This window comes from Garra rufa, chromosome 8 (assembly GCF_049309525.1).
Source record: "Garra rufa chromosome 8, GarRuf1.0, whole genome shotgun sequence".
NCBI lineage: Eukaryota > Metazoa > Chordata > Actinopteri > Cypriniformes > Cyprinidae > Garra > Garra rufa.
In genome coordinates, this window is record NC_133368.1 from 30,713,295 (window position 1) to 30,738,162 (window position 24,868).

General features: G+C 34.9%; 1 protein-coding gene across 1 annotated transcript in view; it reads left to right on the top strand.

The window, feature by feature from the left end:
• Nucleotides 1-24,515, top strand: part of calcrla (calcitonin receptor-like a) — a 40,653-nt gene extending 16,138 nt beyond the window's left edge. Inside the window, exons 2-13 of the mRNA XM_073845367.1 lie at nt 1,820-1,906; nt 6,010-6,163; nt 6,819-6,932; nt 11,947-12,059; nt 12,163-12,254; nt 12,349-12,475; nt 14,110-14,263; nt 14,345-14,405; nt 14,647-14,713; nt 15,002-15,220; nt 19,007-19,048; nt 21,493-24,515. Coding sequence (XP_073701468.1) covers nt 1,841-1,906; nt 6,010-6,163; nt 6,819-6,932; nt 11,947-12,059; nt 12,163-12,254; nt 12,349-12,475; nt 14,110-14,263; nt 14,345-14,405; nt 14,647-14,713; nt 15,002-15,220; nt 19,007-19,048; nt 21,493-21,711 — 1,428 coding nt within the window. The 5' untranslated portion in view covers nt 1,820-1,840 and the 3' untranslated portion in view covers nt 21,712-24,515. The remainder of the gene's footprint in view (nt 1-1,819; nt 1,907-6,009; nt 6,164-6,818; nt 6,933-11,946; nt 12,060-12,162; nt 12,255-12,348; nt 12,476-14,109; nt 14,264-14,344; nt 14,406-14,646; nt 14,714-15,001; nt 15,221-19,006; nt 19,049-21,492) is intronic.
• Nucleotides 24,516-24,868: the final 353 nt, after the last annotated feature.

Below are 24,868 nucleotides of genomic sequence, written 5' to 3' on the forward strand. Positions count from 1 at the left end.
AATGGCCTTTCTTAATAACGTGCTAGTTAGCAAGTTTCACAGCTAAACGTGGCTAAATTTAGCTAAAGTAAACATTACGGCTCGTCATCCCACTGCAGAGAGGGTCGGAGCCAGCAGAGCTCATTAGCATTTAAAGGAACATGCAGCAGAATAGCTCGCTCTAAAAAGGGCTGATTTTGACACGGTAAAAAGATGTTTTTTACACTGCCATTGAGAAATTTTAACCACAGTATGTTATAGACTTCTCGTTAAGACCCTAAAGAAAAATGGGCATCTGTTGACCCCTTTAAGAACTTTTCAAATAGTTGTATCTCTCAGTCAGATATTGTCCTATCCTAACAAACATACATCAATGGAAAGCTTATTTACTCAGCTTTCAGATCATGTATACATCTCAATTTAAAAAAAATAAATAAATAACTCTTATGACTGGTTTTGTGGTCCAGGGTCACATATTACTTTAATAATAATCGCAAAAAAAAATTACGTTGAGAGTCATAATGCACAGCCAGCACCAAACGGACAGAATGGCAAAACTCAAAACCAACTGAGCTGAAATATCAGTTGACCCCTGGATTGTACAGTATGTACAGTATATGCAATTACATTCAAAGTTCAACAATTGTAATGTTGGCACAACATCTTAAAAACGGCTATGGTTTGAAAAAGAGACTATTTTAAAAAGCACAAACTGAACTTGCTAAACATCCCCCGAGTACTACTGATTTATCTGTGTCGCATTCAAGCAGTTAAAATGACCATAACACGCATCCAGTTTCCTCCCATGTGCTTGTACTCAGAGGTTTCATCGGCAAGGGAAAATACCGCTGTTTGTTCAAGTAGTGCGATCAACGAAAGATAACAGAGGACAGATATCAGCACGACCAGCCTGCAGAATGGCTCACAATAGCTCTGACCTGCATGTTTATTCCCTCGAATGGAAAAGTAAACAGCATTTTATCAGCTGCAGCCAATGACGCAGCTACAAGCAGTGGTCCTTGGGATCTGCTAGTGCTGTTTCATGATACGCTGAATTAAGGGTAACATTACGACTGGCCTTCACAGTCTGTTTCTAATTTGCAATACCCCCCTTTGCTTTCCCCCCCACACACTTCTGCAAGAGTGTGACCCAATGTGAGTATTGTAAGTCCAAACAGACCTGAAGACATGCCATAACTTCCATGTGAGCAGTCAAGGGACATTATTTGGTAATATCAGGGAATGTTTCTCCACATCGGCTACTCTTTTTACACAATATTTTCTATTGCGTATGAGGGTCCCTTACTGACTTAACCTTTCTTCACCACTGGGATTTAAAGAAACTTCTCAATCGAGGTTAAAGTGTGTGCTTGATCTGGCTAGAATCACAAATTGTGAACATTTTTGCATTTAAGCAAAATTGTGAATATTGGAATGGTTTTATTTGTCCATTAAGTTAAAGATAGGGCGTATGATGTGAATGAGTTCAAACTGTCTATTTTAGTCAAGTGATTCAAAACTCATGTTTTAATGATTGATTTGCATCAACACACACAAGTGTTTAAAAATGTTTATGCTGTGTAAACATATAATTGTTTTAGTTATATTGTTCCAGCTTGTCTTGATAAATATCATAACAACTGAAGTAACCATTAGAGACAATAGAGTTTAAATATTATACATTTGTATTCTGTGCACGTGTGTCTGTATGTTTATCTGTGGTGGGTGTGGGTGTATGTTTGCAGTAAGCTAGAAAAGAAGTACTTCTGTTTGTGTCAATAACAGCATAAGAGCCCTTAGAACTGTGCGCAGTGTTTTATTGACATTACCTTCCTTGCAGATCGATAGTGGGTCATTGCAAATGCCAAAGAAGATGACAGCTAGTGGCTGGACGATCTGTCTGTTTCTGCTGGGATCTGTCACTAAGGTGAATGATTATTTGCCACATTATTTTTTTAAACATGTATGAGATTTCTGTTGTTTGAAAATATAGAGTGCTGCAGTAAGGACATATTTTTGTAGCTCACCCTCGAAATTAGCATCACCCTGGTTCCCTTGACAAAACCTAACAGAATCATTTCATTGGCTTTCAGATTATTGTCTGTGACCAATAAAAGTTTATGATTCTTACACGTTTTATTCATCATGATAATCACAACTTACAATCTTAAAAAAAAAAAAAAAACATTTTCCTGAAGGTTTGAGTTGCACAATGACACCATAAAAGTGAACTAGTTTGCCTGTTCGGAGCAGGGTTATTTACGGAAGCCCATTTTCATAACTGATAAAAAAAAAATAAAGTTTATTATGAATCTCACAATTCTGACTTTTCTCAGAATTGTGAGATATAAGCTTAAAATTGCAAGTTATAAAGTCAGAATTGCAATATATAAACTCACAATTCTGACTTTATTCTCAGAATTGCAAGATAAAACTCACAATTGGGAGTTGCAAGATAAAAACTTGGAATCGCGAGCTATAAAGTCAGAATTGCGAGATATTAACTCACAATTGTGAGAAATAAGGTCAGAATTGCGAGATGTAAACTCAGTTGAGAGAAATAAAGGCAGAATAGCGAGATGTAAACTCACAATTCTGACTTTTTTCTCGCAATTCTGCCTTTTTTCTCAGAATTGTAAGAAATAAACTTACAATTGCGAGTTAAAAAAGTCAGAATTGCGACATAACTCACAATTCTGACTTTTTCTCAAAATTGCAAGATATAAACACAATTCTGACTTTTCTCAGAATTGTGAGATATAAGCTTGCAATTGCAAGTTATAAAGTCAGAATTGCAAAATATAAATTCACAATTCTGATTTTATTCTCAGAATTGCAAGATAAAAACTTTGAATCGTGAGTTATGAAGTCAGAATTGCGAGATATAAACTCAGTTGCGAGAAATAAAGCCAGAATTGTGAGATGTAAACTCACAATTCAGATTTTTTTCTTGCAATTCTGACTTTTTTTTCAGAATTTTAAGAAATAAACTAAATTCTGACTATTTTCTCAGAATTGTATGATAAAACTCACAATTGTGAGTTATAAAGTCACAAATGACTTTTCCCTGCAATTCTCACTTTTTTCTCAGAATTGTGATATAAACTCGCAATTGTGAATTATAAAGTCAGAATTGCGAGATATAAAGTCAGAATAGGGAGATTTATTAAAATCTAAACTATATTATTTTTAAAGTCCAATTCTGGGGTGGGGGGGGGACTACCAGTATATATCCCCCGAACTACCAGTATATATCTCACTGACTTAACTCGCAATTGTGTGTTATGAAGTCAAATTTTTGAGTTTGTATCACACAGTTCTGAGAAAGAGTCAAAATTGTGAGACAAGTTGCAATTACCTTTTTTATTTTCTATTAAGTGGTGGAAACTGGCTTCCATAGTTAGTTAACTAAAATTTAAAGTGAAACTAAAATTAAAACCATAATAAAATTTTTTGTTACTTTTCAGTTATTACCTGCAATAAAATAGCATAAAATATAACTTTTTTCAGCTAGGCAACACATTTTTAACTAAATATATCCTACTAAAATAACTAAAACTGAAAAAAGAGTAAAAACTACACAGATATATATAAAAACAAAAAATTCTAAAAATGACAAAAAAATGACTAAAACTTTAACAAATATTGAAATGAAAACAGATTAAAAAATGATTTAAAATATTAACGGTTTAGCATGATTTTTCATGTATCTGACAACTTTTATATAACCATTTAGCCACTTGTTAACAAAATCTTTTTTAACATTAGTAAAAGCTTTAAAGAAAGAAAGGAGTATTACTGATGTAGTTTTTGAATAAACGATAACATAAATGTGTGCTAACTGCAGATCTTATATCAGGCTTTTAACCAATAACCCATTCAAAAATCTTTGACTTTAGGATGATGGAACCAGATGTGCTATAAAGCTAACTAATTTCCGAGTTTTGGGCTACAAAAAAAAAAAAAGATCCCCGAATTACAATATAGAGTAATGTCTTTGATGGGTACTTGTGTCATTAATGGTACATTATGTGAAACTGAAGCTGCTTAAGTACAGTCGTGGCCAAAAGTTTTGAGAATTACATAAATATTGGAAATTGGAAAAGTTGCTGCTTAAGTTTTTATAATAGCAATGTGCATATACTCCAAAATGTTATGAAGAGTAATCAGATGAATTGCATAGTCCTTCTTTGCCATGAAAGTTTAACTTAATCCCGAAAAAAACTTTCCACTGCATTTCATTGCTGTCATTAAAGGACCTGCTGAGATCATTTCAGTAATCGTCTTGTTAACTCAGGTGAGAATGTTGACCAGCACAAGGCTGGAGATCATTATGTATGAGGGTGATGCTTGAAATCATTGTTCTTCCATTGTTAACCATGGTGACCTGCAAAGAAACGCGTGCAGCCATCATTGCGTTGCATAAAAATGGCTTCACAGGCAAGGATACTGTGGCTACTAAGATTGCACCTAAATCAACAATTTATAGGATCATCAAGAACTTCAAGGAAAGAGGTTCAATTCTTGTTAAGAAGGCTTCAGGGCATCCAAGAAAGTCCAGTAAGCGCCAGGATCGTCTCCTAAAGAGGATTCAGCTGCGGGATCGGAGTGCCACCAGTGCAGAGCTTGCTCAGGAATGGCAGCAGGCAGGTGTGAGCGCATCTGCACGCACAGTGAGGAGAAGACTTTTGGAAGATGGCCTGGTGTCAAGAAGGGCAGCAAAGAAGCCACTTCTCTCCAAAAAAAAACCCCATCAGGGACAGATTGATCTTCTGCAAAAAGTATGGCGAATGGACTGCTGAGGACTGGGGCAAAGTCATATTCTCCGATGAAGCCTCTTTCCGATTGTTTGGGGCATCTGGAAAAAGGCTTGTCCGGAGAAGAAAAGGTGAGCGCTACCATCAGTCCTGTGTCATGCCAACAGTAAAGCATCCTGAGACCATTCATGTGTGGGGTTGCTTCTCATCCAAGGGAGTGGGCTCACTCACAATTTTGCCCAAAAACACAGCCATGAATAAAGAATGGTACCAAAACACCCTCCAACAGCAACTTCTTCCAACAATCCAACAACAGTTTGGTGAAGAACAATGCATTTTCCAGCACGATGGAGCACCGTGCCATAAGGCAAAAGTGATAACTAAGTGGCTCGGGGACCAAAACATTGAAATTTTGGGTCCATGGCCTGGAAACTCCCCAGATCTTAATTCCATTGAGAACTTGTGGTCAATCCTCAAGAGGCGGGTGGACAAACAAAAACCCACTAATTCTGACAAACTCCAAGAAGTGATTATGAAAGAATGGGTTGCTATCAGTCAGGGTTTGGCCCAGAAGTTGATTGAGAGCATGCCCAGTCGAATTGCAGAGGTCCTGAAAAAGAAGGGCCAACACTGCAAATAATGACTCTTTGCATAAATGTCATGTAATTGTCAATAAAAGCCTTTGAAACGTATGAAGTGCTTGTAATTATATTTCAGTACATCACAGAAACAACTGAAACAAAGATCTAAAAGCAGTTTAGCAGCAAACTTTGTGAAAACTAATATTTGTGTCATTGTCAAAACTTTTGGCCACGACTGTATTTGAATGAGAGAAGTACAGAATATAGCAGGTAGCAAATTTAAAAAGTGATATACTGCTGGAGTTTCTGCAACTACATGTTTTATTTACATTTACTTATCTCATACATTTAATGAAAAATAAAATGAAAGCTTAAAGGGATAGATCATCCAAAAATGAAAATTCTGTCATTAATTATTGACCCTCAAGTCGTTCCAAACCCATGAGTCCATGTATTAGTGGATCAACCATAATTTTATGATCTACCATAATACTTCTTGTGCACAAAGAAAACAAAGAGGGTCAGAGAGCTCTCAGACTTCATTAAAAATATTTTAATTTGTGTTCCAAAGATGAACAAAGGTCTTACGGGTTTGGAACGACATGAGGGTGAGTAATTAATGACAGAATTTGACAGAAGATGATTACGTGTGAAATCAGACATTTTTATCCTAATGTGTCTGTTGTTTGTAGTTCATTGTTCTAGCCAGTCCTGAGGTAAACGAAAGCCAGCAACAACATCCTCAAAATGTGTACCATGACATCGGACTTACCAGAAACAAGATTGTGACGGCACAGTTCGAGTGCTACCAGAAGATCATGAAGGACAACAGTCAAGACAGAAGAGGTAGACACTTTACATATTACGTTTTTTTACAAGACAGAGATCAAGCTGTATTATTTTGTATCCTGACAATATGTAATTATCAATGGTAAAACATGTTACTTTACAGAAATTAATTCTGCAAATATAGGTTTGATGCTACTGTAGACACAGATATAACACAAAGCAGCTTCAAGCCAGTTCAAACTAGCCATATAACTCTTTTGTGTCATGCTAAATTTATTATATGCAATGATAATAATTCAACACAATTTTCAATAAACCTCTCATAGAGTATTTTTTGCAAACGGTGATAGTAGTTTTTGTCATCCTGTCTAATTAGTACAGCAAGAACACACAAAGCCTCAGGTGGCTCATATTCATTCTGTTAGGAAGAGTGCATTTGGCTCCATTGGGTGGCAGGACAGCTGTGAAATATTAGCTTCGTTCCAAAACCTAGTAGACTTCCTACTTAGCATCCTAAACAAGACACAACAATGGCTGATTTGGAGTGCTTTCCTATAGAAATGTACCTATAGCTCACAGGGGACTAGGTTTTGGAACAGGCTCATAAAACTAAGAATAGCGATAATGAAAATAACAGGAAGTTAGTTTCCCAATCTCCATAGAAACCAATAAATGTTTTTTTTTTTTTTTTTTTTTTTTTCTTTATATCTAGTTGGTCCAGTGTGCAACAGGACCTGGGATGGATGGTTGTGTTGGGACGACACAGAGGCTGGTATCACTTCTGAGCAACACTGCCCTGACTATTTCCAGGACTTTGACCCTACAGGTGAATATTTGAGCTCAGTATAAGGTTCCTTTCACCTATATAGGGTTTAGTCTAAGTGCTTTCTACTCAACTACCTAACACGCCATTGTCAGTTTTTTCGCTCTATTACCCCTCACTGTCAAATCATGCTAAATTCATAAGCTAAAAGGCTATTAAAACTTTTATAAGACTTATTTTCTGCCCTGAAGTAAGATAAGGTGAATGGATGAGCATGCTTTCAATATTCAAGACATTTTATTAAATTACAAGTTATTAATTACTGTAATTTGTTATTTCAGTCTTCAGGGCTTTGAAAAATTGCAATAAAATATTACTTTAGCCATTATTATGGTGTAATTTTTATAACAATAAAACAATAGAAAAAAATACATGAAGAGAGGAGCAAATAAATAAATACAAATTAAGTTATTTTTCAGGTTTATTTAATTTTGCATTAAAATTATTTACTTTCTAACATTAATCTTAAAAATTGCTTAAAGTAGCTATAATGTATTACTTTAGCTATTATTTCGCTAAAAAAAACACAAACAAACAGCAAAAACATTTTTTTTTACAATTTAACCACAAAAATACACGGAGAACAAAGCCAGAGGAGGAAAAACAGTAAGATTTTTAATGTTTTTAAAGAAGTCTCTTCTGCTCACCAAGCCTGCATTTATTTGATTCAAAGTACAGCAAAAACGGTAAAAATGTGAAATATTTTTACTATTTAAAATAACTGTAATTTACTGTGATTTCAAAGCTACATTTTTGGGCATCATTGCTCCAGTCACATGATCCTAAAGAAATCATTCTAATATTCTGATTTGCTGCTCAAAAAAAACATGTATTATTATGTTGAAAACAGCCGAGTAGATTTTTTCAGGTTTCTTTAATTAATAGAAATGTCAGAAGAACAGCATTTATCTGAAATAGAAATCTTTTGTAACATTATAAATGCAGTGAAATTTGCTTTCACCAACCTAAGGAGTGTAGTGTAGTGATGGGTACTCGTGTCACCGGTGACAAAAGATAGACAAGAGTAATCAAGAACTACTAAATGAATACCTTAATGAAAAAGGAATAAAGTGCATAAGATGCATAAAAAGCAAGTTATTCAGATAGCTATTGCCATGTCAGAGCTATGTTCTCTTATGGAAAGATAAACTGTTGCTGATCTGAAACAAATAAGGTGAAGAACCTTATTATGCATCAAATAAATAAATTAGCTATTATTTGTTATCAACTGAAATCAGCTATATGATATCTAATGTAAATTAGAAAAATCGTATTCTGATAATATACAACAATTCCAAGGTCTCTGGAAGAGGTTTGGAAGTGATATTTCAGTTCTCTGTGGTTGAGTGAGCAGTCCGGTGGTGGCGAATTCTTCCACTGGTTGTGCTGGTAGCAGTCAGTGGGAAATGGAGCAGGAATCGGTTTCGACAGCTTTGAACATGAAGCGCTGTAGGATGCTGATCTCTTGGAGCACCAAAGGGTCCTAAGATCTGGAACACGCAGATGTGGCCCTGGTGTAGGTGCTGAAGGCCCTTAGCTTGGAACATGCAAGCAAAAGTACTTGAAGTGAAAGTATGGAGATATGGAGTCTCGGATGGAGACTTAGGACATGCTGCATCTGTTGTTGTCTCGCTAGACGGAGACTGAACATTGAATATCTCTTTCCTCACAGGCTGGAGGCTCAGAACGTGGTCGTATTTGCTGCTGCCTCAAAGCTGGAGACTCAAAGCATCTAAGTAGACAAAGTATTCTAAGTAGACTTAAGGTGCGTTCACACCGGACGCGAATGAAGCGGCAAGCGCGAGTGATTTACATGTTAAGTCAATGCAAAGATGCGAATAGCCATCCGGCGGCGCGAAACGCGCGAATAGCGTGAATGGCCATTCGCGCGAGTTCAAAAATCTGAACTTTGGCGAAAATCCACGCCGCGTTAACCAATCAGGAGCTTGCTCTAGTAGTGACGGAGGCAGAAATCCGAAACAACAATGGCAAACAAAATCACCGTTGCTGTCTGTGGTTCCTCGGAGCTGTACGATACATCTTTGGACTTTTGTAGAAACAGGAATAATAGGGATCTTGCTAGGAATAATGTGAGTGAAGAGGTCGGACAATCTGGTTAGTTTTAAAAAACGCTCTTTACTCAATTTGACCTACATACATATTGAGACTACAAGCAAGCTAAAGCTGTCAAATTGAGCTCATTCACCTATTTTACAACTACTTTCCCGCTGACGAGTGGCAGAATCCCCTCCCTTGACGCGAATTCGCGTCTGTTGTGAAGAAAATGTCACGCGCGAATGACGCGAATTTTACCGCGCGAATGGCGCGAGTAAACTCAAATGTTCAAGCGTTCAACTACGCGCGAATAGCGCGTTTTTTCCGCGCAAGCCGCGTCCGGTGTGAACGCACCATTAGAATGGTTGTGTCTGTTAGTGTCTCACCCTTGTGTTTCTATTAGTGTCTCTCAGGACATGCCGGGGACTCAGAACGGTTTTGTTTCTGCTGCTGCCTTCCCAGTAACAGGCCGCAGACTCAGAACAAGATCAACCTGAGTTGGTGTCTTTCCCCTACGGGACTCTTTCTGGAGGGGAGACTCAGACATGTCTGTTGCTGCCTTTCCAGTAACAGGTCGCAAACTCAGAACAGAGGTTGATCAGTTACAGTGTCTCTTTGGACATGCCGGAGACTCAGAACGAATGTATCTGTTATTGCCTCACTGGATGGGAGACTCAGAACGGTATCGTTTCTGTTGCTGCCTTCCCTGTAACAGGCCGCAGACTCAGAACGGGTTGTTTCTTTAGGAAGGGTACTTTTATGTCTTTCCGATGAGGAGGAGATTGCAATTTGGCGCTTCCCCATTTTCGTGCTTTGATTGGCTGGTTCCATCAGAGCGGAGGGACATGGGGTAGCCCAACCTTCTTTCCTCTTGTGGAATTGATTTGCATAGTCCAAACACAAAGTCAGAAAAGTGTCATTAAAGTTTTACTGGTGCATTTCTCACTTTCCAAAACACAATCAGAAAACATTTGGCAATGTTATGAACACATTAAGTCCAAACTTGATGGGAAAAGATTGAACTGTCATGCATTTGTCCATTAATAGCTGAGTATGTGTAAGAGGTTGCACTACACATCGCTGTCAGTGAGAATACTTATTACTCTGAATAAGTATAAGACCTGTGTTGTGGTTTGCATCAGCTCAATGTTTGAAAACATAGTTATGAATGGATTTGGATGGATCTCCATGATCTCTATTTGTTTCACTTACTGCTGCTGCTCTAAAGAGAGCATCAAGGTAAGAGTAAACATCAAAACTGTTTGAGCAGATATAGCAGGAAACCAATTCCTTAACTGTCTGGACTGACATAATTTGGTATGGCACTCTTCAAGCTGTAAGCTATGTGCACCTGTAAGCTACGTGCCTGCATAGATATATAGTTCCTTGCAATGCCTGATTACAGAATCCTGTATTGGTACCACATATGACAAGATTGTTTCTATTATCTAATTATCAGGAGCAAAGCTCACTTAAATCACCAAGTAAATATTGCATTAATACACAGACTAATTAAAGAGAGTGGTCATGTTGTATGACATTCATTATCCTAGCTACACAGTGAATAGTGCAGCTCGAGGGGCCGTAAATTGACCAGCAGTCGAGTTTGTAAATTTGAGTGTTCTGTCTAAAATCTGCAGCTGCTTCTAGAGTGCTTCCTCACAGGTACAGTCAAACTATACCTCTCTTTGGAATGATCTCTTGTAAGGGATATTGGGAGAACAACACTGACTGTGATCTGCAATGTTTTACTTTACATATGGCAAGTAAACTAGTTGATCAGTAGTCATATAGGGGCTTGACCCCCCTCTACCGGACATCCGAAGGGATTGTCATGGGCATACAAAATGCTAACATTGTAGGTTATAGACACTGACTGAAAAGTGAACTGGAAACAAACTGGAGTGGAAAGTAAAGAACCCTTCTTGGGTTAAAGGCGATGTTTGATGTGATACAAGAAGTGGGTGTCTGCTGAGACTGATGAACCTTGTATAGTTATGGGGTACCCTTTCTTTTTCCCATGTCTCTTTTCCACACTCTGGCCCAACCTGGTTATGCTGAGAAGACCAGGTCTCTGTCATAGGAGGAGTTCTTCTCTGACTTGGTCTTTTTTGGGCTTTACGAAGTAGGTGCTGGATCTCAGCATCTTTACTCTCAGTCCCTCTAGATTTCCTACTTCTGTAATTACTACGATGTTTGTGGCCATTCTCATAGCCTTGTTTCCTTGTTTCTTTCTCAGAAGAAAATCCTCCTTCAAATACAACTCTATGTTGTTATCCAAAGTCTACATAAATGTCTTTATCATCACCTTTGATCAATTTAAAGCATCCTTGCTAAAAAAAATATTAATTTCTATAATCCCCTATAATGTCTATAATTCTATAATGAATGGTATAGTGTATAATGTTACAAAAGCTTTTTATTTCAGATAAATGCTGACCGTTCTATTCACCAAATAATCCAGAAAAAAATATACTCAACTGTTTTCAATATTGATAATAATAATAAATGCTTCTTGAACAGCAAATGAGCATATTAGAATGATTTCTGAAGGATCATGTGACACTGAAGACTGGAGTAATGATGCTGAAAATTTTGCTTTGATCACAGGAATAAATTACCTTTTAAAATATATTCAGATAGAAAGCCATTATTTCAAACAGTAAAAATATTTCCCAATAATCCTGCTTTGCTGTATTTTGGTTCAAATAAATGCAGGCTTGGTGATCAGAAGGGAATTCTTAAAAAAACATTACAAATCTTACTGTTCAAAAACTTTTGACAGGTAGTGTACATATGAAATTAATGTATAAGATACGAAAAAATCGTACCTAAATAAAAAAAAATATATATTAATTAAAAAATAAATATGCTTAGAGAAGCAAGTATTATAAACGTGTCTGAACTCCATATTGATGCTTTCCTTAGTAACACATTTTGATTCACGTCTGTTTCTTTGCAGAAATGGTCACCAAAATATGTACAGAAAGTGGCCAGTGGTTCTTGCACCCTGAGAGTAATCGCACATGGACAAATTTCACCAGATGTAATTTGCACACTACTGAAGGACGCAGGGTATGAGCATGAACACTGTAAACACTTGAGATGAATATAAACACCCATTTGAATAGGCTTGCAGAATAAACACTTCATGACTCTATTGTTTGTGTGATTGCAGACCGCAATGAATTTGTTCTACTTGGCGCTAATAGGTCACGGGCTCTCTTTAACATCTTTGTTCATCTCGCTAGGCATATTCTTTCACTTCAAGTAAGTGCAATTGTCTCTTTCAATACTGTATTCATGTTTTAATGCTTTATCACAATTATCTCTTGTCATTTTGCTGTCTTTTTTGTGTCTGTAGGAGTTTAAGCTGCCAGAGAATTACCCTGCACAAAAACCTCTTCTTTTCCTTTGTATTAAACTCTATCATCACTATCATCTGGTTAACAGCGGTGGCAAACAACCAAGAGCTGGTTCAGGAAAACCCAGTAAGTAGTGTGTATTGACAGAAACTGTAACTTAGTCCACCAAAAAGAATATATTTTTTCTTTACTCACACATTTTTTTATTTTACAATTCTGGCTTTTTTCTTTGCAAATGCTACTTCACATCTCAGAATTCAGACATTTTTCCCAGAATTGCAAGTTTATATCTTATAAACTTGTAATTACAAATTTACATCTGCCAATTTTGACTGGAAATGTTTACTTTTAGCTCAGAATTCAGAGTTTACATCTTGCAATTCTAACTTTTTTTTCTGAATTTAGAGTTTACATTTTGCAATTCTAATTTTTTTTTCAGACTTCTGATTTCACATCCTGCAATTGTAACTTTATTTATTATTCTTTTTTTATTATTTAAGTTTCATTTTTTTGGAATTCAAAGTTTACATCTTGCAATTAAAACTTTTTTTCAGAATTCTGAGTTTATATCTTTCAATTGTAACTTTATTTTTTTTTTTTTTTTCGGAATTTAGGAAACAATTAAAATTTTAGAGCAATTTAAAAAAAAATTCTTTACATCTTGCAATTCTAACTTTATGTATTTATTTATTTTGAATTTAGAGTTTACATCTTGCAATTCTAACTTCTTGTTTTCAGACTTCTATATTTTCCTGCAATTCTGCGTTTATATCATGCAATTCTAACTTTTTATTTTATTTATTTATTTTTTCGGAATTTAGAGTTTACATATTGCAATTCTAACATTATTTTTAGTTTTATTTATTTTTTTCGGAATTCAGAGTTTACATCTTGCAATTTTTACCTTTTTTTGGGATTCAGAGAGTTTACAACTTTTTTGGACTTCTGAGTTTGCATCTTGCAAATTTATTTTTAGTTTAGACTTCTTCCAGTTCTAACTTTATTTATTTATTTTGGGGAATTCAGAGTTTGCATCTTGCAATTCTAACTTTTTCTCTTTTTTGTCAACTTCTGAGTTGAAATTTTTCAATTCTATTTTTATTTATTTATTTGAGATTCAGAGTTTACATCTTGCAATTCATTTCTTTTTTCTCAGTCTTTTAAATGTAAATCTTGCAATTCTAAATTTATTATTAATTTTTCCCTGGAATTCAGAGTTTACATCTTGCAATTCTATCTTTATTTATTTATTTGGACTTTCAGAGTTTACATCTTGCAATTCTATCTTTATTTATTTATTTGGACTTTCAGAGTTTACATCTTGTATTTCTAACTATTTTTTTCAGACTTCTGAGTTTAAATCTTGAAATTTCGTTGTTTTGTTTCCACCACAGAATAAGGAATAATAATTGTTTAATAATCTCAATTTTTCTCACAATTGTGAGTTTGTGAATTAGGAATCTCTCACAATTCAGATATTTTAATTGTGATTCTAATTCTGATTGTGGAGGGAAAAAGTCACATTTGTGAGAAAAAGTAAAAAAAATTTAATACTGTGCTGTAAATACGTTTCCATACAAACCTGTATGGTTCTTTGTCCTGCGGAATTTAAAAGCAGGATTTTTGGAATAATAATTAATATTTAGGTTATGGTACAAAAGGGTGCATAATTAGGACAAGTATTTTAATTTTTCTTTGATAATTGAAAGGCATTGCAGCATGTCACTAATCTGCTTCTGTTCTTTGTTGCTTCTGTTCAGATCAGCTGCAAAGTATCACAGTTTATCCATCTGTACATCTTTGGATGCAACTACTTCTGGATGCTTTGTGAAGGGATTTACTTGCACACACTCATTGTTGTGGCAGTTTTTGCTGAAAAACAGCATTTAATGTGGTACTACCTTCTTGGATGGGGTGAGTTTTCAAGTAAATCAAAGCAAATTATTTACAGAACTAATTGCATAAACTCAATCTGGCCTTTTTTCAATTGCACAGGTTTCCCACTTATACCCGCTACAATACATGCCGTAGCCAGAAGTTATTACTACAACGATAAGTGAGTATACTTGTTCTGTAGCTGTAAGTTAAATTTATATTATTACTGCTAATATAGGATATCATAATGAGATTAGCTTTTGTGATTTGTACTCATAAGCTACACTCAAAAAAATGCAAATCCTTTTTCTTAGCTTTCTTACCAATCCATGTGAAATAAAGCAGCTATTGTACAAAACAATACCCCTGTTTAAGGATCCATATCAAACATTTGGCTAATCCTTTTCTGTTCAAATCTGCAGTTGTTGGATCAGCTCAAGTACTTCTCTGCTGTACATTATTCATGGCCCTATCTGTGCAGCACTGCTGGTAAGACATCTGGATGTTTTTGTCCTCTTTGTTTCCAAACACATCTTTTTGTGCAACATTAATTATAATCTTTCTGTATTTTTTGTGCAAATTACATCCAGAAGTTTATATTCGCCAGCCTGAATTTATTTTCGAGTAGCCGAGCACAATGTTTATATGTATCAGTACATCAAAAAGAACACTAGGATCCTGAAGCGTTACCTATATTTCAGAGAAACTCTTTTCTGACATCTGCCATCCAGATGGGATTTGTTTTGCCTTTGCTATTCATCTTGCCTGTCCTTCCAGGTGAACTTGTTCTTTCTGCTGAACATCGTACGAGTTCTCATCACCAAACTGAAAGTGACGCACCAGGCTGAGTCTAGTCTGTATATGAAAGCTGTCCGCGCCACTCTCATTCTGGTTCCACTGCTAGGCATCCAGTATGTTCTCCTCCCATACAAACCTGCGGGGCGCGTTTCCTCCGAAATCTATGACTACATCATGCATATCCTAATGCATTATCAGGTAAGCAGTCAAATCAGTATACAGTCACTTGTTTAAAGTAGAGTCTTACAGATATATTCAGGGCCCAAAATGAACATTTAAATATACATTTTGCATGATTATTTTTGTATTAAAATTATATTGCAATTTGAAATATACAATACATGCATACAATTGGGGGCAGTAAATGTTTTTGAAAAGGGTCTCTTACACTCATAAAGGCTGCATTTATTTCAACAAAACAAAGTAAACATATACAGTCAAGCTGAAATTATTCATACCCCTGGCAAATTCTGACTTAAAGTTACTTTTATTTAAGTTTTTTTTTTTTTTTGATCGGAAATGATGCAGGCTTCTCCCAAAAGATAATAAGACGATGTACAAGAGGCATCATTGTGGAAAAAAATATTTCTCAGCTTTTATTTACATTTGAACAAAAAGTGGCATGTCCAAAATTATTCATACCTTTTGCAAACTGTCACAGTGTATGGGAAAATCCAAAGTCCTATACCATTCCAAATAGTCCAAGCTGTTCTAAAGCATCCTAATTACCCTGATTCATTGGGAACAGCTGTTTTAATCAATTCAACAGGTGAAAAACAGAAGCTCTCTGCTGCTGGTTTGTGGACAGTCATGGCTAAGACAATGGAGCTCACTGAGGACCTGCGGCTGCGCATTGTGGCTGCTCACAAGTCAGGAAAGGGCTATAAGGCCATATCTAAATGTTTTGAAGTTCCAGTGGCTACAGTGCAAAGTATTCTTAAAAAATACAAGACATTGCACACTGTGAAAAATCTCAAAGGACGTGATCAAAAGCCAAAAGTGACGGCCAGGAGGATAGTGGAGAGGTAAAAAAAGAATTTAAAGATCACCACCAAGGCCATCCTGATGAATCTGGGCTCTGCTGGTGGCAACATCTTAAGGCAGAGAGTCCAACGGACACTGCACACCGCTGGGTTCCACGGACACAGATCAAGGAGGACACCACTTCTCCAGATAAGACACACAAAAGCCTGCTTGGCCTTTGCTAGGCGACTTCTGGGCTTCTGTTTTACGGTCAGATCAATCAAAAATTGAATTGTTTGGCCACAATGATGTAGTCTTCATTTGGCATAAAAAAGGAGAAGCCTTCAACCCTAAGAACACCATCCCCACTCAAACATGGTGGTGGGAATCTAATGTTTTGGGGGTGTTTTTCAGCCAGTGGACCAGGGAACCTAATCACAGTAAATGGCACCATGAAAATGGAGCAATACATCAAAATTCTCAACAACAACATCAGGCAGTCTGCAGAGAAATTTGGGCACCAGTGTACATTTCAGCACAACAACGACCCAAAACACACAGCAAAAGTGGTAATGAAATGGTTAGCAGACAAAAACATTAACGTTTTGCAGTGGCCCAGCCAGAGTCCTGACTTAAATCCAATTGAGAATCTGTGGAGGGAGCTAAAGATCAGGGTGATGGCAAGGAGACCCTCCAACCTGAAAGAGTTGGAGCTCACGGCTAAAAATAAATGGGCAAAAATACCAGTGGAGACATGCAAAAAGCTGGTCAGCAATTATAGGAAGCATTTGATTGCTGTAATAGCCAATACAGGCTTTTCTATTGATTATTGAGAAGGGTATGAATAATTTTGGACATGCCTTTTTGTTCAAATGTAAATAAAAGATGAGTAATACTTTTTTCCACAATGATGCCTCTTGTACATCGTCTTCTTATCTTCTGGGAGATCTTCGGTGTCATTTCTAATAAAAAAAGGGTATGAATAATTTCGGGCTTGACTGTATATTCTAAAATATAATTACAACTGAAAATTAGGGCTGCACGATTAATCGCATGATGCTGTGAGGCGCGTTTAGTCAGTGAAGCCGGTACTTTGATTAGTAGTAAATCTCCATCACGTGCGTTCAGCTGCGTTCAGAGGCGTAAATCACTGACAAGCTACGCCAGCGCGATTTGGCGTAGCTTGTCAGTGATTTACGTCTCTGTGTATTAATTGCCGCTCCAGCTGAACGCACGTGATGGAGATTTACTACTAATCAAAGTTCCGGCTTCATTGACTAAACGCGCCTCACAGCATTGTGCAATTAATCGTGCAGCCCTACTGAAAATAACTACTTTCTATTCAAATAAATTATAAAATGTAGCTTTTTTTCCTGTGATGCAAATCTGGATTCAGCATCAGTGACACATGATCATTCAGAAATCATTATATGTTACCCTGGGCCATAAAACCAGTCTTAAGTAGCACGGGTATATTTGTAGCAATAGCCAAAAATACATTATATGGGTCAAAATTATTGATTTTTCTTTTATGTCAAAAATCATTAGGATATTAAGTAAAGATCATGTTCCATGAAGATATTTTGTAAATTTCCTACTGTAAATTTGTCAAAATATGCATTGCTAAGAACTTCATTTGCACAACTTTAAAGGTGATTTTCTCAATATTTAGATTTTTTGCACCCTCAGATTCTAGATTTTCAAATGGTTGTATCTTGGCCAAATATTTTACTCTTCTAACAAACCATACATAATGAAAAACTTATATATGTACAATTTTCATGTATTCAAATTTCTCAGTTGACCCTTATGATTGGTTTTGTGGTCCAGGGTCACATATAAGTTCAAAACTAATAAATGATTAAAATTTAAAGTTGAATCTGTTAGTGTTAGTCAGTGCACTGTGAATTAACATGAACATTTTTATTAACTAACATTTAAAAAGATTTGAAAAGATGTAAAGATATATTGTTCATTGTTAGTTCGTGCTAGTTAATGTATTAACTAATGCTAACAAATGATACCTTTTTGTAAAGTGTTACCAATTAAATAAAATACTAAACTAAATAAAGAAATAAAGTTTTGAATAATAATTTCGAATTTCGAAAGGCTTCCTAAATAAACATGTATAGAACAAAAATGTGTTTTCTTTAGTTGATGGTTTCATGTCACAAAGGGTCAGAATATCATTCTCAAAATTGAAAACCAATATTATGTTTTAGTTTGTAACTCTAAATACTTGCCGATGCCAAATGTTTACTTGTATTTTCCACTTGTGGAGAGTTTGATTTTTACCATGGATACATTATTACTACTAGATAAGATTTCCCAATCTTTTTGTCTCTTTGAAGCTGTATAATAAAGTTTACTTTGCTATTAGTGACTTACTTTGCTAAAAGCTTGTTAAACAAAACACAACATCTCACAGCTTAGCCAAAGGGAAAAACTTGCTCTCCCTCAATGTTCCTAAATGGTGTGCGGTTTTGTTTCCTTTCTGGGGTAAACAAGTCTTTTCCAGTGCAATTCATTATTCACAGTTATTCTTCATCTCAATTGAAAAAGTAACTGCAAATAACACAAGGCACAACCTTTTTTTGGGATGAACCGTTTATTTGCAGAAGCAATTGTTCGGGTCAGGTCACTTGCCTCCTAAAAGTCTGACTCCTGAGCATTTATTTTGAGATGGGTAGGTGTTCAGCAGCAAGAAAATAATCATTTGTAGTCTGTTGTGAAGAAAACAGCAAAGTGAGATGCCTTGGACAGCTGGTACTGCTAGACCTAGCTGAATCGGCACAATGAATAATGCAACAAAACAGGCTTGTCATCCCAGATGACTCTCTGTGCACATCAAGAGCACTCGCTCGGGCAAAATGTGTCAAAACACAAGGGAGAACAGTGCTCAACACCATCCGAGAAACGATTAGTGAAGTGCTGCGATATCGGAGATTACACTTTAGCAGTTGCAAGATAGCGGTTTATGCTGATTTACTGCTGACGTGCATTTCTGATTTTATTTTTAAGGGACTGTTGGTGGCCACCATCTTCTGCTTTTTCAACGGAGAGGTAAGTGTTTACCCAGCTAAAATGAAAAATTTCCTGTTTATCTGCAAGGAATTATGGATTGTGCAACATCCTTTTCCTTGAAAGCAACGCTCAGATATGGAGATTGTGTACTGGCTGTTTAAATCCTAAAAACATTGGCAGATGTCCACATGTACCAATACAAGATGCCTGACTCGGAGGGAACCTGTCCAAATCATTTTGTTTTCACATTGAGCTGTTTTAGAGGCAACGTGGTAATGAGGAATGCAGAAGCCATTATGGATAATATTATCGGTCTAGTGGTTAATGCAGTTAAACAGATGGCTGGTCAGTATAACTAAATATATGTGTCGGCCAGGAGAGATTTTTCTGTTCGCTTTTAATGGAAATCTATATCAAATATATATAAAGGTACATTTAGCTCTAATGCCGGACTTAATTTGTCATTAATAAACTCTTAAATTATCGCTGGGTTTGCATTTCAGAGAAAATAATCAAATTTGATTAGGTACATTGTGTATAGTATTTATTTTAATTAAAATATGCATTACCATATGGTTATTTAAGCAACTTCCAGTGTTATTTTAGTATATTTGAGATACTATTTGAGGTTATAGATTTTTATTAAGATTTTAAATTAGTTTTTATTATACTCTAATTTTAGGTAAGGTTTTAATTAATTTTGTTGTGTTTTTGCAATTATTATTATTATTATTAACACAGTTGTTTTTTATTTCAGTTTTAGTTTTAGATTAAGTTTAAATCAAGTTAAACAATCAAAAATGTAACTTTGACACCTAACTAAAATAAAATAAAAAGGTTTTACATTTCAGGTTATCCATAGTTTTTTTTTTAGATAACCATAAATATTATATTTTATTATTTGCTACATTTCCAAATATTATGGAAGCCACTGAATTAAAAAAATGTTAAAAAGGTTATTGCAACTTTTTTTCTTAGAATTGCATGATACAAATTAGCGATTCTAAATTTTGCTCAGAATTGTGTGATATAATATAAACTCACAATTGTGAGATTGTGATTTTTTTCTCAGACTTGTGAGAAATAAACTCGCAATTCTGACTTTATTCTTGCAATTCTGACTTTTTTTCTCAGAATTGTTTGGAATTATTATTATTACATCTGTATTTTTAATGTCTATATAGTTTTTAATACATTTTTATTTCAGTTTTAGGCAATTTTTGCATCAAGTTAAAATGTTACCTTTGACACCTAGCTAAAATAAAAAATAAAAAAAAGTTTTACATACAAGTTCAAGTTTAATTTTAGGTTATCCATAGTTTTTTTTTTTTTTTTTTTTAGATAACCATAAATATTATATTTTATTATTTGCTACTTTTCTAAATAATATGGAAGGCAATAAAATAAAAATTTAAAAAGTTAATTCAACTTTTTTTTTTTTTTTAGAATTGCTTGATACAAATTTGTGATTCTGATTTTTTCTCAGATATAGGAGATATAAACTCACAATTATGAGTTGTACAGTCAGAATTGCGAGATATATACTCACAATTGTGACTTTTTTCTCAAAATTGTGTGATATAAACTCACAATTGCAAGGTTGTACTTTTTTTCAGACGTTTTTTAAGATATGAAGTCACAATTCTGACTTTTTTTCTCAGAATTGTCAGATATAATCTTGCAATTGCGAGCTATAAAGCCTAATTTTGAGTGGGGAAAAAAAGACAGATTTTTTCAGCATCGCAAGTTTATATTTCACAATTCTGACTTAATAACTATAATAATATAAGCATTGCTGGCCTTGTCTTTGTACTTTGTTTATACCATGCAATTCTAAGGAAAAAAGTCAGAATTGTAAGATATAAACTCGCAATTCTAAAAAAATAAAGTCGCAATTTCTAAACAATAAAGAGAAATTAAGAAAGAAATTAAGATGCGATAATAGTGACTTTTTTTTCTCAGAACGTATATCAACGCACAGTTGTGAGTTATTAAGTCAGAATTTTGAAATATAAACTTGCGATTCTGAAAACATCAGTCTTTTTTCCCCCACTACAACTCAGAATTGTGTTTATATCTTACAATTCTGAAAAAAAAAAAACAGAACTGCAAGTTTGTGTCACACAATTCTGAGGAAAAAGTCAGAATTGCAAGATGTAAACTTGCAATTGTGAGAAAAAAAGTCACAATTGTGAGATAAGTCACAATTACCTTTTTTTTTTTTTATAAATTCAGTGCCTTCGGCTTACTATTAATAGTAATAAATCTGTACTGTTTTTGCTCATTACAGCTTCCCTGAAATGGTACCATGATATCTAAATCATTCATTTTTATTTTATAAACCTGAATTTAAAATAAGTAATACATCTTATTTTCAAAACTGAAAAGTGAAGTGTTAAAGGCTCAGACCAAGAAGATAATGAATTATTCATGCGGTGTGATTTCTGTTGACTGAGCAGATCATCTGTCCATACCTTCCTCAGGTCCAAGCAGTTTTGCGAAGGCACTGGAATCAGTACCGCATACAGTTTGGAAGCACCATCTTACAGTCTGATGCTCTGAGGTCTGCGTCGTACACCGCATCCTCCATTACAGAGGTCCAGGGCTGTTACAGCATCGACGGCCACACAGAACACTTGAATGGCAAAAACTGCCACGACATTGACAACATCAACTCAAAACCAGAGAATCCCTTTGCCTGATGCCACTGAATGTGGCAGTATGCCGCTTTAAGAAAAAAATAATAAACTGTTGACTACAGCGACAGCTGTCACATGGCTGACATGGACCTTTGTACCCCACAATTCACTGCTCATTCTCTCTGAAGGGTGGAGAAAAGGCAATTCTCCTAGAATTTACACTGAAAAACATTTTGCTACCTTCATTTAATGTCAAATGGACAAATATAAGCATTGCTGGCCTTGTCTTTGTACTTTGCAGTATTTTAGTTTGCTCATCTGCAGTGCGCAGTGTAACTGTGTAAATATTTAGATCTTTTTTTTTTTTTTCAGACTTCACGTGTAATGCACTTCTTTGTCTTATATTTGTCCCTGTGATAAAAAATATATACACTACCGGTCAAAAGTTTGGGGTCAGTAAGAGTTGTAATGTTTTGAAAGAAAGTCTCTTATGCTCATAAGTGCTGCATTTATTTAATCAAAAATATAGAAAAAAACTGTAATATTGCGAAATGTTATTACAATACAAAATAATGATTTCTATTGTAATATACTTTAAATTTTAATTTATTCCCGTGATGCAAAGCTGAATTTTCATCAGCCATTACTTCAGTCTTAAGTGTCACATGATCCTTCAGAAATCATTCTAATATACTGATTTATTATTAGAATGATCTATATTGGATTATATATTGCAACAGTTGCCCTGCAAAGTATTTATTTAGAAACGGTGATATTTTTTCAGGATTCTTTGATGAATAAAAAGCTCAAAAGAACAGCATTTATTCAAAATGTAAATATTTTCTTACAATGTAAGTATTTGCTATCACTTTTGATCAATTTAACACACCCTTGGTGAATAAAAGTATTAATTTCTTTCAAAAAAAAAAAAAGAAGAAAAATTTACCGACCCCAAACTTTTGACCGGTAGTGTATATATCCAAACCAAATCATGACCACACTAATGAGAAATTTATATTTTTACTAAAAAACAAAACAAAATGTATGTTGAAAGAAATATTAAAAAGTGCCCATAAGCTAGTGCCGCTTTTTCTTGTATAATAATGATTTAGCTATATTAACTATTTTAATGTAATCCTGTTATTTTCCTGTGAAAATAGTATTACAGCCAATATAGACAATTGTAAGAACTAAATTGAAACTTTGAAGATTTAGTATTTTTAGTATACTCAATTTTGGTTGCTATTAATTGGAAGGATTTAAAGTACATCCATTATTTGACACAAATCACAGATATAATAATTCATAAACACCTGTTTTAGGGACCCCTAAAAATGACACTGGAGATTGGACCATAATTGATATAACATTTCAAGGTTTACTAAGAACTTACAGTACGAAAACAAGCTTACCACTTTATTTAAGATATATTTCTCAACTTACAGTACATGCTTATTTTTTCACAATCAATTGTATACTACACATGCCACATTTTCAGTGTTTTCTGACTTCATATTTCATAAACTTGTAGTGCTCAGTCATGTATTTTCTTTAAATATGTGGCTTTTTTTAAATAAGGTACAATACGAGTTTGAGATATCGCTCTCTTGTGTCAAAGGCAGGGATTCCTATTCACTCTACCTAAGTTTAATTACATTCCATATGATTTAAATAATGTGCCCATTGTTTTGTTTTGTTTTATGTTACAGTGTTACCTAAACTTCTCTATTTCAGACTTCTGACAATCAACAACTTTTCATAATGCCTAAAGGAATAGTTCACCCAAAAATATAAAACTGTCTTTGTTTACTCACCTTCATGTCGTTCCAGACTCGTACTGTATATGGACTCGAGGAGAATTTCCAATGAATCTTATACTTCTCTTTCCAATAATAGCTCACAGCTGCCACATCTGTCAAAAAAACATAAATGTATTAGAAATGCATGACTCATGCATTATATTCTAAGCTTTCAGAAATCATCAAATATTTAAATTTCAATCTGTTGGCTTTACATGACAAATAGATTGAAATGCAAATTATTATTTTGGATGATGTTGTTCACAAAATATATGGGGGGAAAAAAAAATTGTATTTGATTTTTGGGTGAACTATTCAATGAATGCCTGCTTTTGTCCTTATGCATATTTAAACTGAATTGTTGGCAATGCTACAAACTGTGCTTGTATTAATTATGTAAATATTATATTCTTAGCTGTAATCACATTTGAATATTTTATAGGGGTGTGCATAATATCGCTTTGTACTGCAGACATGATGTGTGCGCATTTCTTCCACCCTAAACAGGAACGTAACTCATTCTGGAAGTTACAGAACAAATCAGTATTAATACTGCAAATCACAGCACTTCACAGCATGTAAACAAATGCCATTTAAACCTCCACTGTATCATTTCATCAGGTTTGCATCATCAGATTTGACGCAATATACTTTTTTTTTCTTGAATGTCATTCATTTTTTCATGAATGTGTGCCAATTACTGTTGCTCGTAATGCTTCGTAATGTTTTGTTTGTGATCATTTGTGTGTTTCAGTGAAAACAAAACACTTGCTGCAGGACGGTTTCATACACATATTTGCTTGACCTGGTATTTAAGGTTGTACTTAAAAGTGAAAGTAAATTTGAAAGTAAACTTGAAAGTAAATTTTGCTTTCTGAGTTATCAAAATAGTTGTATTGTGTATATGCCGCACCCAAATTCAACCACTTTGGATGTTCTTTTCTGTATGAATGTAATTTGTCTTTTGTTCTCTTGAGGTGTATTCGTGTAACATTTATTTCATAAAATGTGGGCAGTGTTGCAATCATGTGTATTGTATTATTCTGTAATTATAGATGATTATTTCAAGTGTCCTGTTTGCATGTTAATGTGTGTTTCATTAAAAGCACTGGGGTGGGGATGAGATGCTGATCAAAACATGAAAGCACATCAAAGGTTGTACTATTCACACTGAAGGGGATTGAAGTCAATTTGCTTAAATTCCAAGGGCAATCTAATGACGTCCTCTCACAAAGTCATGCTTGGAATCAAACATGCCCTTTAGTCGAGTGCATTTTTAATAAGGTGGCTTAGGAACACGGACACACAATATTTGAGGAACAAGAAGGATTTTCCTCTTTAAAAGCCAAAGCCAATCCGTCTAGATGAACAGTGCACTGTGAAATAGGGTTAGAGAAAATCTAACATCTGTAATGTTACAT